This window comes from Monomorium pharaonis, chromosome 2, assembly GCF_013373865.1.
Source record: "Monomorium pharaonis isolate MP-MQ-018 chromosome 2, ASM1337386v2, whole genome shotgun sequence".
Taxonomy (NCBI): domain Eukaryota; kingdom Metazoa; phylum Arthropoda; class Insecta; order Hymenoptera; family Formicidae; genus Monomorium; species Monomorium pharaonis.
In genome coordinates, this window is record NC_050468.1 from 17,741,399 (window position 1) to 17,756,712 (window position 15,314).

General features: G+C 31.1%; 2 protein-coding genes and 1 long non-coding RNA gene across 10 annotated transcripts in view; 1 reads left to right on the forward strand and 2 right to left on the reverse strand.

Annotated features, from left to right (window-relative positions):
* The window catches only part of LOC114255532, a 45,454-nt gene that overhangs the window by 21,858 nt on the left and 8,282 nt on the right, over positions 1-15,314 (forward strand). The gene's annotated exons all lie outside the window — the stretch shown is intronic.
* LOC105836682 (PI-PLC X domain-containing protein 1) lies at positions 157-6,724 on the reverse strand. Of its 6 annotated transcripts, none has more exons than XM_012680880.3 (7): positions 6,453-6,724; positions 5,920-6,113; positions 3,489-3,671; positions 2,577-2,808; positions 1,951-2,304; positions 1,261-1,448; positions 157-942 (listed from the first exon to the last, which is right to left on the reverse strand). In XM_012680880.3, the coding sequence occupies exons 2-7, from the start codon at positions 5,966-5,968 to the stop codon at positions 581-583; spliced, it is 1,368 nt and encodes a 455-aa protein (XP_012536334.1). In that variant the 5' UTR covers positions 5,969-6,113; positions 6,453-6,724; the 3' UTR covers positions 157-580. The 6 variants fall into 6 exon arrangements, with proteins under 6 accessions (XP_012536334.1, XP_012536333.1, XP_012536332.1 ...); XM_012680879.3 differs by having other exon boundaries at positions 5,920-6,126; XM_012680878.3 differs by having other exon boundaries at positions 6,440-6,724.
* The window catches only part of LOC105836681 (palmitoleoyl-protein carboxylesterase NOTUM), a 30,261-nt gene continuing 22,810 nt past the window's right edge, over positions 7,864-15,314 (reverse strand). The window contains exons 2-9 of one of the 3 annotated variants that reach the window (XR_004962188.1): positions 13,217-13,595; positions 12,692-12,752; positions 12,369-12,598; positions 11,618-11,827; positions 11,222-11,510; positions 10,713-11,035; positions 10,010-10,473; positions 7,864-9,317 (exon numbers count right to left, since the gene is read on the reverse strand). Coding sequence is in view for 2 of the 3 variants with exons in the window: in XM_012680876.3 (XP_012536330.1) it covers positions 10,136-10,473; positions 10,713-11,035; positions 11,222-11,510; positions 11,618-11,827; positions 12,369-12,598; positions 12,692-12,752; positions 13,217-13,595 (1,830 nt within the window). In the remaining variant the exon portion in view is untranslated. Of the gene's footprint in view, positions 9,318-9,954; positions 10,474-10,712; positions 11,036-11,221; positions 11,511-11,617; positions 11,828-12,368; positions 12,599-12,691; positions 12,753-13,216; positions 13,596-15,314 lie in introns of those variants that run through there. The other 2 variants (XM_036282809.1, XM_012680876.3) reach the window with 2 other exon arrangements.

Consider the following 15,314-nt stretch of genomic DNA (forward strand, 5'->3'; position numbering starts at 1 on the left):
TATGATTAAAAAGATAGAACAGCATAAACAATTTTTTTTAGAAAAAACCTTTATGTACTGTTAATTGCAAATATATCACAATCTTACATTGTAATAACTTTATTTATATAAAACTTTATAGGACTTACTTTCACAAATTTAAAATTTACACTTTTATTATTTCTGTAAATTTAAATTGGAATTTTTAAATGTTTATTTGCAAAATTGATATACAGATTGTATAATACTAGTGTTTATAAAATTTTTAACATGTCTTACAATTTTCCACTAATAATTTGCAAACTGAAATTGTTTAAATAGATTGTGTTATTGTTATTTATAGATAACAAAGTTTATATTATTTGGTTGTTTAAAGTTATATAACAATATTATTTGAATGGATAAATTAGTGTCTTACATTTCTTGTGAAATTCATACAATTGAATAATCTTACAGATAAATATTAATTTATATCACAATGTGCATTAATTTCATCTTTATTAAGATTTATGAAAATTTGAAGCTATTGTTTCATTGTAATAATATTCTTTTATTATTTTTGAGTAAATTTAATTTTATCAATGAAATTCTATTATATAGATTACAAACGCCATTGCGCGATGTTACTTTTTTTTATGTTTGACATTCTCGATACCCAGATCAGATCGTTTCCGAGAAAAAAGTCTGTGGCAACGATGTTTGTTTCTTTCCACCATTCTTCTTGGAACTTGACAGTGAGATTTCGATTTACAGAATCAGCCATCTGTCGAAGTCCGCCAGATAAATTAAAGAAAATGTCTAGTGGAAATGGCGTCAATTCCGCCATTACAGCCCATAATGGATTTTGACTATTTCTACGTTTCTTTGACCCTAAAATCTCTTCGTCCAAATATTCGAACAAACCCTCCACAGTTTGTTGATTACCCCATACTTGCGTTAAGGGTGGCCACAGCCAATCATATTCTAAATGAAAAAGATTTAAATAGAAATTGTTATGCACTGAGAAAAAATGTTAATTTAACTAAATTTTTCAACTTAATTACATGTTTTCAGTACAAGCATTTATTTTAAATACATAAAATATTTGTACTTTAAGTATTTAGGATATATTTGATTGAAATACATAAATATTTGAATTGATGAAATTTTATTAATTCGAAAAATTTAGTCAAGTTAACATTTTTTTTCTCAGTGTACGCGATTACTATTATAATTAAAAGTTTTAAAGAGTTTTAACTATTTAATCTTGCAAATAAAAAATTGATTATAAAAATGTTTTACCATTTGCTATGTGCTTGTCACCATAACAAATAATTAATCTCTTTCCATCAGTCCAAATGTCATTTAATGTTGGTCCCAGACCTTCAATCCCTCTGTCTGGTTTCAGGATTAAACTCTCGAATTCTCGATGTAAAATAGTTAGTAGTTTCCGATGTCTGTTTGGTCTACCTTCGAAGCCCACAGGAAATCTATTTGTTAATTCTATATTAATTATTATAGAATACATAGAAGCCTACTTATTAATGACGTTTTTATGCGACAAATAATTATATTTTATATTATTATAATGTTTTATGCGTTAAATATACCTACAAATATGAAAATTAAACAATTTTTTACTCTTTTAAATACATTATCTAATTACCAAACAAGCTTATTTATCGTCATAGTTAATATTAAAATGACATTTTTTACGTCGTGATTTTTATTATTAAGATGATGATAATTATTATCAATTCTTGTTACTTGGATAATGAATGTTAAAAGCTAAATAAAGTTTATTGGGAAGGATAAATAACAATTTAATTATTTTAGTTTTTGGAATTTTCTCGGAATATAATTTTTTTATGGCCGTTTAATTGAATTTTTAATTTATTTCACAAGTTTAATTTACAATAAACACGTGCTCTCGTGAATTTAAAATAGTACAATACTATATAATATTAGATAGCTATATTTTATGTAACTGACCTATGAAAGTCCATAATGACAACTTCGCCTCTCGCTACATCTAAAAAGTCCCTCACATCCTTTAAGATCTCAGAAAGAGGTGTAATGCGAATGACATCATGGTTGACCCAGAATCTATTTATATGATTCCCATCCTCGTCAAGAGCTGTGCCATTTGGTATTGATGGATAATATCCAACTCTGATATCCAGATATCTTATACCATGCACCAATTGCGTCCAAACATCACGATCTTGTGTCAACAAGTATCGCTGAAAGGCGTCCCGACGCGTCAAATCACCATGTTTGTAACAGCCAGAATTGTGTGTCCCAGGTATCATTAGACTGCCGATAGGAAGCATTCCGATTTCTCTCCTTTAACAATATAGAAAAACATTGTTTACATATTAGTAGCAGTTAATTGCTGCAAAAGATTGCGTGTGATTATTATGACCTGTCAAATTTGTAATAATAAAAAATAATTTTAAACAATTTATATTATGTTTGCGTATAATATTAAAGATTATTTATAATCACAATTCTTCAAATTTTCAATATTGCTTGATATTTCTTTTACCTGATTTATTCTTCCTGCATATTTATATACGTTTGAAAACGCTTTAAAAATATGTAAAAAATTATAGTACCTCAAATCGTACATCCATGTTGGCCAAATTTGCAAACAAGACATAGAAAATATATGACCATCTTTGTAAAGGATTGCATAATAATCGAGACAATGTGATCCTGGAAGGGTTGCTCCATCCTTTGTGTCCCAACCTCCTGGAAGCGGAGGACGACCGACTGTAATATTTGTCCTATAATATCCTCGAGGACGTTGTAAGGAAGTCAAGATCAATTCAGGTTTGATCATTTTGTCTGAAACAAATAGAATCCGTGGTTGTGTCGACAAATTTTTTGGTATCCAAAGTTCGATAACTTTACGGCGAGAAAATATGATAAGGGATAGTTGCGTTCAATTTCACGACGATTCATTCTGTAAGATAAATCGGATTGGAAACGATTCAAAACTATCGAGGGATTCATTTCGAACGGATCAATGTTTTCAAATTGAATGCGATAGGCGGAAGGGAGAGACTTAGCGAACAAGTTTTAACGACAGACTCGAAACGTTTCAACGCACATACATAAGCTGGTAATCTGTACTAAGCAATCAATGAAACACATGAAAGTAAAATAAACTTAAAATTTTTTAACTTATAAACTTTGTTGATAAAATCTGTACATAAGAATAAATAAAAGAAATTTTAGTGATTACAAGCTACTATCATATCTTATATTTTGTTATATTTATATTATCTTTAATGTAATAAATTATAACGACAAATACTGTAAATATTAATAACAATAAGTATAATCTCCTGAAAAGATGAAAAATATACTTGACGCGAGCTACGTCTGTTAATATTTAATGCAATAGTTAATACATATTAAAATAAAACATACGCGTTAATTTTATTTTTACGTTAATTTTTTTCGATTTTAATTGTTTTTTACACTGAATACGATATACGAAAGAATCAAACAAAATTTATTACTATGTGCTGCTAATGGATCAGCAGTGAACACCTTGATGTGAGTATCTGAATATCTTGTGTCTGCCGGACAATCAAATTCCCAATTTACTTCTAATTCAGCATCGACCACCTTGTCACTAGCAGCAATTGGTCTCCATAAAGAAGAAACCGTAACCCACACTTTTCCGCACTGTCCTGCTAATGCTGAAACAGAAAGATAGATTGAGAAACACAATGTGAAAGTGGGATAAATTATATATCAAATCTTAAAAAATTAATTATTTTTTTCAAAATTTATAAGTTTATTTTGATTTTATCAAAACCTTATGACTTATATATATATGTTGTATACAAGCTAAACAAGTTTCACACATTTATTAAAATATTTATTACAATTATAATTTAAAAATATTACTGATACGTATTAAAATAGTAATAATATATATATTTTTTTACTAATAATATAAATGGGAGCACTTTTGCATAACGCATAATGCATAAAAAAATTAATTAAATCAAAAGCTTTCATTTCTGAAGGAGGGAAATATATTTCTAATTGATTAATTCATTTATGCATTGTAAAAATGTCTATATTCTCGTTCTATTTCTTTTGGGTGTAATATATGTATATATACGTGTGCATGTATGTATATATATATATAACTACATATATTTTATACTTGAAAATTGAAATATTTTTTATTTTTGGTTTTGAAAGTATTTAATGACATAAATCGGAAAATAATTACATTAGTTTACCAATTTTATATTAATTATAGTGCAAAAAAAGAAATAACAAATTTTTGAAAAGCTTTTTGGCGCTCAATTCCAATTTGTTGTTAGAAAAGTTCCATCAGATTGAATTTTTAAGATATACTATATCTCCTATGACTAATAAATATTACATTTATGATTATTTGTTTATAAAAATATTACACTGAACTATTGGATGAGTTTATATTTTTACGTAAAAATATGGAGAAGATTGTACAACACTAATTGTTTCTGCTACATTTGTAGACAATATATTATCAAAAAGAAGGACTGCATAATCATAGAATTGCTGAAATTACCTATTTAAATTACTTTTTTATATAAAAAGCACAAATTAAGTGTTTAATGTATATACTTCCGATTTAATTTCTAATTTTAATAAAACTATATATTGGAAAAATTTTTTTTAACTGAATCTGATAAAAGTATTTCAATTCGTGTTTAGCGTCGTAAATTACCTTGGAAGTAGTCTCATGCCCTTGCTCAACTTTGTAAATTAGTGTTATAATACTATATGTTTATTGATTAAAAGAAAAATTATTACCATTTTTAGTGGTAAATTATTACCATAGTTTATAACTGAAATTGTTACACTCTGCCTTCACTATCTTAATCGAAGACTTGTGCTTAATGATGCTTGATTTCGACGAGAATATTATTCACATACTTCTTATCATTAGTCGTTTATTTCGTGATATTTAAGTATTTATCATTGTTTAGTAGAAAATTTAAAATTTAATTTTTTTTAAATTAGTATGATTTCTCGTGATACTCGTGTGATTTCTTTGAAAAATTTATTTATAATTTTTGTTTATAATTATTGTTCGTGACCTTAATATTTGAATATTTCCATGATCAAAAATAAAAGAATAAAACTCTATTCTACGCATGAAAAATGGAATTGTAAGCAAAAACATAAGGTGTACTTTTGTGTGATGATGTATATTATAAGATTATTTTATCAAAAGTGTTAAATATTTTGTGATAAAAATAAATGTGTATGCATATAAAAAACACACAAATATATAAATGTATCACAAAAATATCAACAGAATTTGTATTTTTAAATTTTATTTTTTTTCTGTGCAAAATAAATAATTTAAAGAAATCTTAAGCGGCTTCTAGTTTATTATTGTAGAATATTTGAATATTGTACAATATTATTGATTATTTACAAATTATATTGAGTTTCTTTTGAATTATTTAAAAGATTGTATATTATACAATAAGATTGATGTGATACAATAATATTTTACAATATTATTATGTCTAGAGGCTGCTTTGGTACATTAATGCTTTACATTTTAAAAAATATTTTCTTTTATTTATATGGCTGTGTTTATATATGGAGAAAATTTTATAGTAAAATTACTGTGGTATATAGTAAGCGCGGTTTAAAGAAGAAATTGAAAAGTTTTATTATGTTTTTTATTATATATTACCATAGTATTTACATTACTTACGGTATAATTCTTTGGAATTTCTTTTTATGGTCGGTGGTTATTATTGTACATAATTTTGGATATAAAATTTCTTCCGTTTATAACTATACATTTTTGATTGAGTTTTGTAAATTTATTTAAAAATACTTTTAATTCTTGTTTTACTTTTTTAGCAAAATAATAAAAGTCACACTTAAAGAAAATATATGCAATTTAGACACATATTTAGTTCTCACCAATGTCGCAGAAGACATGGAGAATCAGCAAAACAACTCCTTTCAGCATGATTGAAATGATGAGATTTTTAGCAAAATTATTTATTTGTAGCCTCTATTCTTCCAGTGTCACCAAATATTGTGCACTTGTTGTGTTTTAATCAAACAGTTTCTGATTTCTTTTAGCATTACGGATGTAAAAGTCTTCAGAGTTTCTGAAATTTACAACTTATTCACGCAACAATGTTGCCATATAATAAATCTTTATTAAATAATGATAAATGAATTTTCACTTTTGGAAAGCCAAGAATATTTTCTACGTAAAAGTTTCACCAAGGATTCTAAAGGGAAATAATAATAGATATAGGAAAAGTTGAAAAAACTTTTATAGAAAAATACATCGAGTTTTATTTTTATATTTTTGGCTGAAGTTTATATAAGCAACAGTAGAATTCGCTATCAGATTTATCTATATCATTGATAATACTGCCACATTCTGTATCGAAAATTCATCCTGTTCTCGTTGCGAGTGAAAAATTACCCTGTATACGAACACGTGCAGTTTTAGAAATATGATCCTCCCCACTCGGTGACGATAACGACCAGTTCTTGTGATTGTCTACGTTTTACTTCCGTCACGCGTTAGATAATCTCTCGATCAAGTCAAACATTATCGTCACATCGAACATTTCCGGAATGTACAAAATAAAAATCAAAAAAGGAATTCAGAAAACGAATTTGATGCGCGCGGTGCAGTGAGCCTCGGCTGACAACCCGACTGAACGATAGGCAGCCGAACGAACTACTACCGGAGTAGTTCTAATGTTGAACCCGCTTATGGGACGTTCAAGTACATTGCGCTTTCATCCTTCCGTCACTTCCTCGGACACGTCAATTGGACATGAGGAGGGACCAGTACTCGTTCGTTTTCCTTCTCTCTTCTCTACGTCCGCCTCTCCATCATGTTGACTATCGGCTACGTGCGTACACTCGGGGTCGGACCCGGTTAGGCCTGTTAAATACCATTTCCTGCATACGCCGTCGCGAAATATATAGTTTCGAGGGAGAGCCAGCGATGGATGCAAACCCGACCAACCGATCGGTGGAGGTTGGGAGAACGGATTCAGTTTCTACATTGAATTATCACCCTCGTGCATCGTGCGCAGGGGATACTGCATGTCAGAAGGGAACGCGTCGTGAGAGCAAACAGATTAATCGTCACATACAGATTGAGGCTACAGATCGCGATTTATCGATGACATTTTAGGGTATTTTATGATTTGTAGAACTACATTTTGTTTGGGACAGATCGTGATCGCGAGTACGTTACAAATCGTATTTATATGTTGGTTCTATATTGCAATGTACAATGAATAATTTGTGAATGTTATTTGTAGAACTAACTCGATTAATATTTCAAACAAAAGTGTTTACAAGCTTTCCATCTTCACACATTTTCAAAGATTATATCTTTATCTTAATTAAGACTACACCCTTTTTATATAAATTATGACATGATATACCTTTATAATCAAGTTTGTTGATCTGTATGAAAATTCAATGCAGGAACACGAATAAATAATTCATTAATTATCAAGTTCTTAATAGAACAGATATACAATTTATTTACAGTGTCATGCTCTTTTAAAAGATAACAGTTACATGTTACAATATTTGTGGATGCAAGCTTTGAACGATGAAATCTCGATTATTCTGATCGCATTCGCATTAGACGGGGTCACAATTTAAAAACATAAAAATAAATAAAATCTTAAAATATAGTTTTTAATGTTAATATATCGATGGTGTCAATACAAAGTTATTGCATTTTTGCACATTAACTGAGGCATTTAATTATGATTATTTTATCAGTTAAATATTTTATAAAAATATTGGTATGTTTTCAATCTTTTAATTTTTAGTGTAACTCTACATTTATTTCATATTTTATTTTTGAAACTGATATAAACGAAAAATTTTTAAAAAAGAAATTGACAAATAATTTTCTTGAAGCAATGTAGTTTTGTAGTTATAATACTTTTAATTGATACCATCAATATATTATATGTATAATACACAAAAAAAGATACACCGCAATCATCGGATACTATGCTATATTAAATAAATAACATTACCCCTTGGCAGAGTTATATTACAGAATTAAAGACATAGGTACAATATATACTTTACGCGCATTAACTTACAGTAACACTGTTCTTATCGTGATGTTCTAAGCTGACAATTATAGTACATGAAGGACATTAATACGATTTGATTCGTTGAGGTAGATAATTTAATCAGTCTATGAATGCTTTGTCGGTCGGTATTAATTATTCGTTGTTGAGTTTCCGTTCCGACGTTACATAAAAGAATCAGTCCTATTTGCCGTTGGAAGATCCTTACAGTCTTTTGTGTATGTAACTGAGTTGCGCTGATTCTGATCTAAATAATATGACAAACTGAATTTGTGATTGAGTTGTAATGCAATGAACACAAAGATTACATCGAAATGTTTTTACGAAAAAAGATTGTAAATGTCCAGAAATTTTATTTCTTCAAAAACACAAGTTTTCTTTATAACAATCAATAAAATTAGTATAAAAAAGAAATGTGGTAGTTTTTAAGAGCGACCATGTTTTTATTAAACAATTATTAACAAAAAAGTAATTATAAAATATATACAGTACAAATAGAGACCTCGTTTCGAACCGTAAGCATAGAGAGGTATGGACTTTACTTTGCTCATGTGAAACAGAACAATTATAGATATTATTTCAGATCATAAACACGATAGTGTGTGTGATGCATCTCGTTTCTTGAAAAGCATGAAGTTTGTTGTACTTGAATTTTCGACTTTTCATGCGAAATGAAGTTTACCCTATATCTGCCTCTGCTTATAAGGCAAAACAACGTTCATATTACTGTATTACTGATCCCCTAAAATTTGGTATTTTTTGTTAATAATTGTCTAGTAAAGACATGCTCTATGTTAAAAAGAATCATATGTTTTTTTTAATATAAATTTTGTCAATTGCTGTAAAGAAAACGTGTTTTCGAGAAAGTGACATTTCTAGATATTTATCAAAAGGATCTTTTAACAAGACAATCAAAGGACGATGAAAATGAAAAAATTGCATTTGAACAGATACAAAGTTAAGAATTCTGCCTTTCACCTAATTTCTGTTTTTGGCAACAAACTCTGCGCCATGAACATACGAATTAATTCGTAAAACATACTTACATGATTGGTTATTTTATCTATAAATTATAATAAATTAAGATATTCACGTAGTCGTACAATTACAATAAAATATACACTTTCTACACGCCAGAACTCTTGTTTTCCCCTGTCCGTCGGCGAAAATGCCAATCGAAATTTCCTTTCTCTCAGCTTTCTCGTCTTTGCAGCGAAGCGAGTCCTGCAAACGCACCATAAGAGGCATTTCTATGAAATTATGTACATCCATTTTGGTTAAACGCGTTATATTTTAATATGTATAATGCGTCTCTATTTATATTTCGTATGTTAAATTGTTACTGTTGAACAAAGAGAAAATTATATGTTTTATATATTATACGTGAGTACGGCTAAAGTTTATCGACTTAATCAACATTGGCAGTCTCCGGTTTAAATCAATGATATACAACGCGAAAATACATGCAAGATTGTTATTAAACTAAAAAAAAATATATTTCTTTTAAGCTTGATTTGATATGTTGATTATCTTATTTCATAATTACATATCGTTGCATAATTATAATATTATATATTATTTAATATTATATATAATGTATATATAATATTACATATACTATGTATATATAATATATTATATATACTATTATATGTATATATATAATAGTATATATAATAATAATATTATATATAATATTATAATAATATTAAACAGTTATATAATTATGCAGTTTATATATTATATATAATAATTATTCAAATTCATATTATATTAATACAGAGTTATTTGTACTACGCGAACATTTAAAATTTATTTTATTAGAAGTTTAAATATCTATACTTTTAATTTCTATCAGCGATATATCTTTTCTAATTTAAGTACTGTAACATTCCGGTGAGATAGTTGATACAAACCGTTCCATGTTATTACTTGATATATTTGAAATTGTACGTAAATATTGAGCTCTGACTCTAGACGTGCCAACGGAGAAATAAAGCAAGCAGAAGAATTCTGCATAATCATTACGACAGAATGTCTTGTTAGTTCGCGCGTTGTGTCAGAAGATTCAGCAATTCATTGTGATCCATACTATTCAACGTATGTATATCGATGCCGAGGGCATTCGCGACACTTTTCATGTCTAGACCAAAGCTCTTGAGCAGTTCAATAAAGTCCATTTCCTCGCCCGTAAAAGGATTATGTAGCTTGGGGCAGCTATGGTTACATTGTGGCCAAGTGCAGCGCTCGATCATACGGAAATGGCAGTTCTTGACGCACTTCCGTTTGAATGACGGTATTACCGATCGCTGTGGCCTGATGCCGTTAAATATAGCTGTATGATTGTTGCCATTAACTTGTTTGCCGCCTTTGCGACGACCTGCGAAAAGATGTAATTTGAAACATCGTTGATCAATACACAAATTACATAAAAAATCAATTTTTTTTAATTAATCAGATATTAGTATTATAAATTAATGTTATTGCAAAATCAAATGCAGTGCCAAATGAGTTTTCGATCGATCCATAGAATTGTATGAAACAGGTTGAAACTATTCAAAGAATGTCGACTGTTATTGAGTAAGGTTCAAAACATGTTTACGCATTGCTAAACCATACCAGCGTTCTTTCTTCGCTGGTGTTTCTCTTTCTTCATCCTCTCTTCTTTACTTCTTTCTCTTTCCTTCCTCTCTCTCCTTCTGCTTTTATGTTTCCTCTTTCGCCTCTTCTTATTCTCCCGTTCTTGAACCGAGCCGGAGACCGGCTTTCTCTCGTGCATTTTGCCAACGGCGGACAATCGAGCTTTTTGCGTTTCCGTAGAAGATCCAACTCTGCTTTTTCCGCCTTCGATCAAGGTACCATTTCCCTTTCTGATACCAGAACGCAATAGCTTTTTCAACGACTTCCCGCACGGTTGGGTGGTCTCGATTTGCGAGTGAGTACTGTAGCAGAACGAAAAACATTATCTCTTCGAAGCCTCGGCTGTCATTAATCTCGATCACCATTGATTTATTTACCAAGGTGAATCCGAGAAGGAACTTGGACAAATAATTTTTCTAACAATGCGATACCAACGAATATATTTCCAGTTGGCCGATCGTGCCAATGAATTTCATTTAGTTACTTACTTGTTGTGTTCGTTGTTACGATAATTCCCGATCGGCATTTGATCCCAACAGAACAATGCCTGGGCGAAAGAAACCTCGTCTATTTTGATCATCTTCCAATCTCTTTTCGTCAGGACGCTGTGACTAATGCAACTCGGGGCGAAGACCGCAGTAACGTTTTCAAACGTCTGCCGCAGACTGTCGCCCATCTTATGTATATAGTCCCATTGTTGTCTTGTCACTGGGGCAGCGACGTTGTAGGCTTTCATTTGGGCCTCATCGAATATCCATTGGAAGACAAACAACGGTGCTAAAATGTTAAATAAAAGAATTTTCTAAGAATTTAAACTTTCTCTCTTTCCAAATATTATTGCAGTTATAGACTGAAATTTTCATGCTATAATAGATAAACCTTACCGGTCAAAGTTGGGTAAAGGCGATATCCAAAAAAGCATTTCCATGGCTCGTTAGGATATTTAATTACGCAATTACGAGGCATCCGAGAGTTCCATAATTCCATTCCTTTTTGTACCGCATCGACCGGTGACAGGCCATTCGGAGAGTAAGGCGCTCTATCGAGGAACCATCCGGAGTCCGACACACCACGTATAGCAACGTGTCTCAAACCTGAATGAATAAATAAGGTCTTATTATTTTATAAATGAATTATATGAGATAGCAATGGTCGAAGAAAACTGAAATGTCCAACAGTAAAATAAATTGACAAACTCAAATATAGAAGAACAATGTTAACCTGAGTTAAATATTCTGTAATATTATATAAACAATTCCGTTTCATTTATAATGTTAAAACAAAATTCTTTATACGTATATGTGTATAGCATTTTGAGAGATCTACATTCAAACACTTATAGATATTACAAAACGTAAAAATAGCATTATATATGATACAGTAATTCAATCTTCATGTTAATAAGAAAATTATTCAAAAGCCAAATTAAAATGTAATTTCTACGTTTAAGCAACGCTATTGATTATATATGGAAAAACGAATAATAACCGTCGTAATAACCATCATTGTCGGTGCTGACACTCCTAATTATAATTGGTTTGTCAAACGAGAAACATATATTAGCATGAAAACTGCGGCAATTATCAATAATATTGATTAATTAGGACAATAATTAATAAAGCAGTGACGTCGTACCTAATTCGTGATGTATTAGACTGTGAACGCGATTTAGATTCAGCATAACACCGGTACCGCCGGCGCTGCTACCAGCCAAAAGAAAGGCGCTCGCGTTTTCGAGGCCAAGGGGAACCAAATCTCGAATGACCTGGGCCACGATCTCTGCCCCCATGAAGGAGAACATGTCGTTCGGAGACCTGAAGGCCCTAGTGCCGCTCCAGCTGTCGCTCGTGCAATAAGGAACGAAACTGCACAATGATAACAACGGCATCGTTACGGAAAGACGTAAGTGACTAGTGATGCGGCGACGCGAGGTCGACTATATGATGGACAATACCTACACGTGATTCGTGCCCCAAAAGAATGGATTCTCATCGGGATTCGGCGAGAGCATCCCGCCCACTGAAAAAAAAAATCGTAAATAGTTTTTAATGATAAAAAATTAAAAACATTATTAATTAATTAATGAAATTATGTAAGAGAAAGATATAATTAATAATAATTATATCTTGTACATATCTTTTACATGTATACATAAATTCGTAACAACAGTAATGTTGTTAAAAGAAAAATTCAGAATATCTCTGATATATTGTGTTGGATTAAAAAAATGATTAATGTCGTTGCGTTGCAATAAATATCATTTGTGCACAATAAAGCGTAACTCTTATATGTTGATTCGCATCGTATAGCATGTATTATTAAAATCATGCGAGGAGCAATATGGACGCTCAAAAACTCGCGTCCGCAGAGGATCACCAGGAAATTAATTTATGACGCAGCGTGGAGTTTCGGTGCTTGGATGCACGAGCGGAAAATCGTTTTCGTTCCGCGCGACGTATAATTATACGCGATCGAGGACCCACCGTCGCGTGTCTCGGGCCACTGAGTTGACGTCATCAGATGCCGCATCCGCATCCACCTGGTCCTACAGCTCTTGTGGTCGTAGCAATACCAGCCGCCCTCCAGGTACATGATCCACCGTCTGGAACCGTGGGACTTTCGTAGGTAGAAACCGGCCTGCGATCCATCGTTGCAAGTGATCGACCTGTTGCTTAGATATACTCTCTTCAGGGCCCTCTGATCGTCTAACCCGTATTTTCCCAAGTAGCTCATCACCTTCCTTATCGTATTGCTCTGATACTCCGTCGGCGAACTCAAGGAAACCGAGGAAACGGATACTGTATTCGTCGGTTTCTCTTCGGCGATTATTGTCAGGATCAACGCCGCTAAATACGGCATAATCTGAAACATGCGCGAAATCTCCATAACTCAATACGGCTATGTTTTCCTATCCTGTACTCTCTAAATGACAATCAGTGTATTATCACTGATTTGTAATCGTAGACTTATAACTATAATAATTAGTATTCACTGTTTTATTTAGTAATTTTGACTTCAATATTAATGTATCATTACTGAAAGATCAATATCTTTATTTCACTGATTGATAAGTTATAAATCTACTATTGAAAATCAATGTATTTTTACTAACTTCATTGATTATTTACTGATTGTACCTCAGAGAGTATGTATTCTATCGAAAATTACAGTCGACTAAATTTCTTATTGCACACAATATATATTTTAAAAGTATTTTATAAATATTTCAATTTAAATATTATTCAACAATTAATATTGTTATTTCAACAATTAATATCCTCGAATTTGTGTCCCATGTGCGTGGCCCTGGCTTTTTTTCACCAGTTTTTATACAAACATATCGGCGATCGAACCAACACGTAACAAACGCGAACGCGGGAATAATTTAAAAAACAGCGATAACGGAGGATGGCGAGCTACACGGCGCCACTCTCCCTCTCTACCCTCTACCCCGCGTCCAGCTACCATATCCATCGGTGGCGCGTTTTACCGCAAAGTCCCTTCTGCCCCTTTTTCACGAAAACGACTACTTAGGATCAAGTTCTAGCAATCAGGATGGTAGTCGGGACCGGAAACACCTCGGAAACAGAAGCTCGGTCTCGATCTCGGTTTGAGATGAAAGCCTGTCGCCAACGGTGCGGATGATAGAAAGGAGAAACATTGTTTGCGACGCAATTATGATGGGCCGCAAACGGCGGATTTGGTTTCGTTCCGTAAGGAACAATGACAAAAAAAAGAGACAAGCTCACCTCTCTCACCTTTCCCTTCGCATTGCATCGTAGTCGCGAGAAAAATACGCTGTCGTGATTCAGCCGCAACGATAGGTTTTCCATGAGAATCATGGTTCGTGAGAAATGCGGACACTTATGAGTTTACCGATCATACATTAAAACTCTTGATATTGATGACGTTCTATAATTTAATAATTACATTCGTATACAGAAAAAAAGCAAGTGTCAAATTAACTTTTATATATTCATATGAACGCATTCATTGTTTCATATATACGCAACAATATATAATCTTAGAAGAATTTGAAAATCTTGAATTTCAACAATATTACAGTCTTTTTTTATTTTAATACTATAATTGTTATTTCAAACATATATTATTTTGATAATTTTATTCTAAAAAAATTATAATCTTTGATTTGAACAGTATTTTCTATTCAACATAAATACAGTGTTTTCTATTTAACATTTTTTCATTTTTATTCAAGAAAATTATTCTTAAATAACATATTTATAATATATAATTGTTTTGATTAAACTATATAAAATGTTAAAATAAATCTTCATTCGAGTAAATTTTTTTGATTTAACGCAATATAATCTTATTGCAAGATTTTCATTTTGAAACTAAAGGTATTGTCAAAATAACAATATCCTTTTTTTCTGTGTAGTCTTAAAAAAATTGAGCAAAATTTTTTTTCATCTAAAACTTATCATTTCAAAATAGATTTTCAACATTTATTTTAATAATTTTTAGATTATAAGTAATTAGGCGACAAAGAGTTTTCTCGAGATCAGTTTTGAAGGAGAAATTTGGTGCGACGTAATTATGATCGTAGCATATAATAGG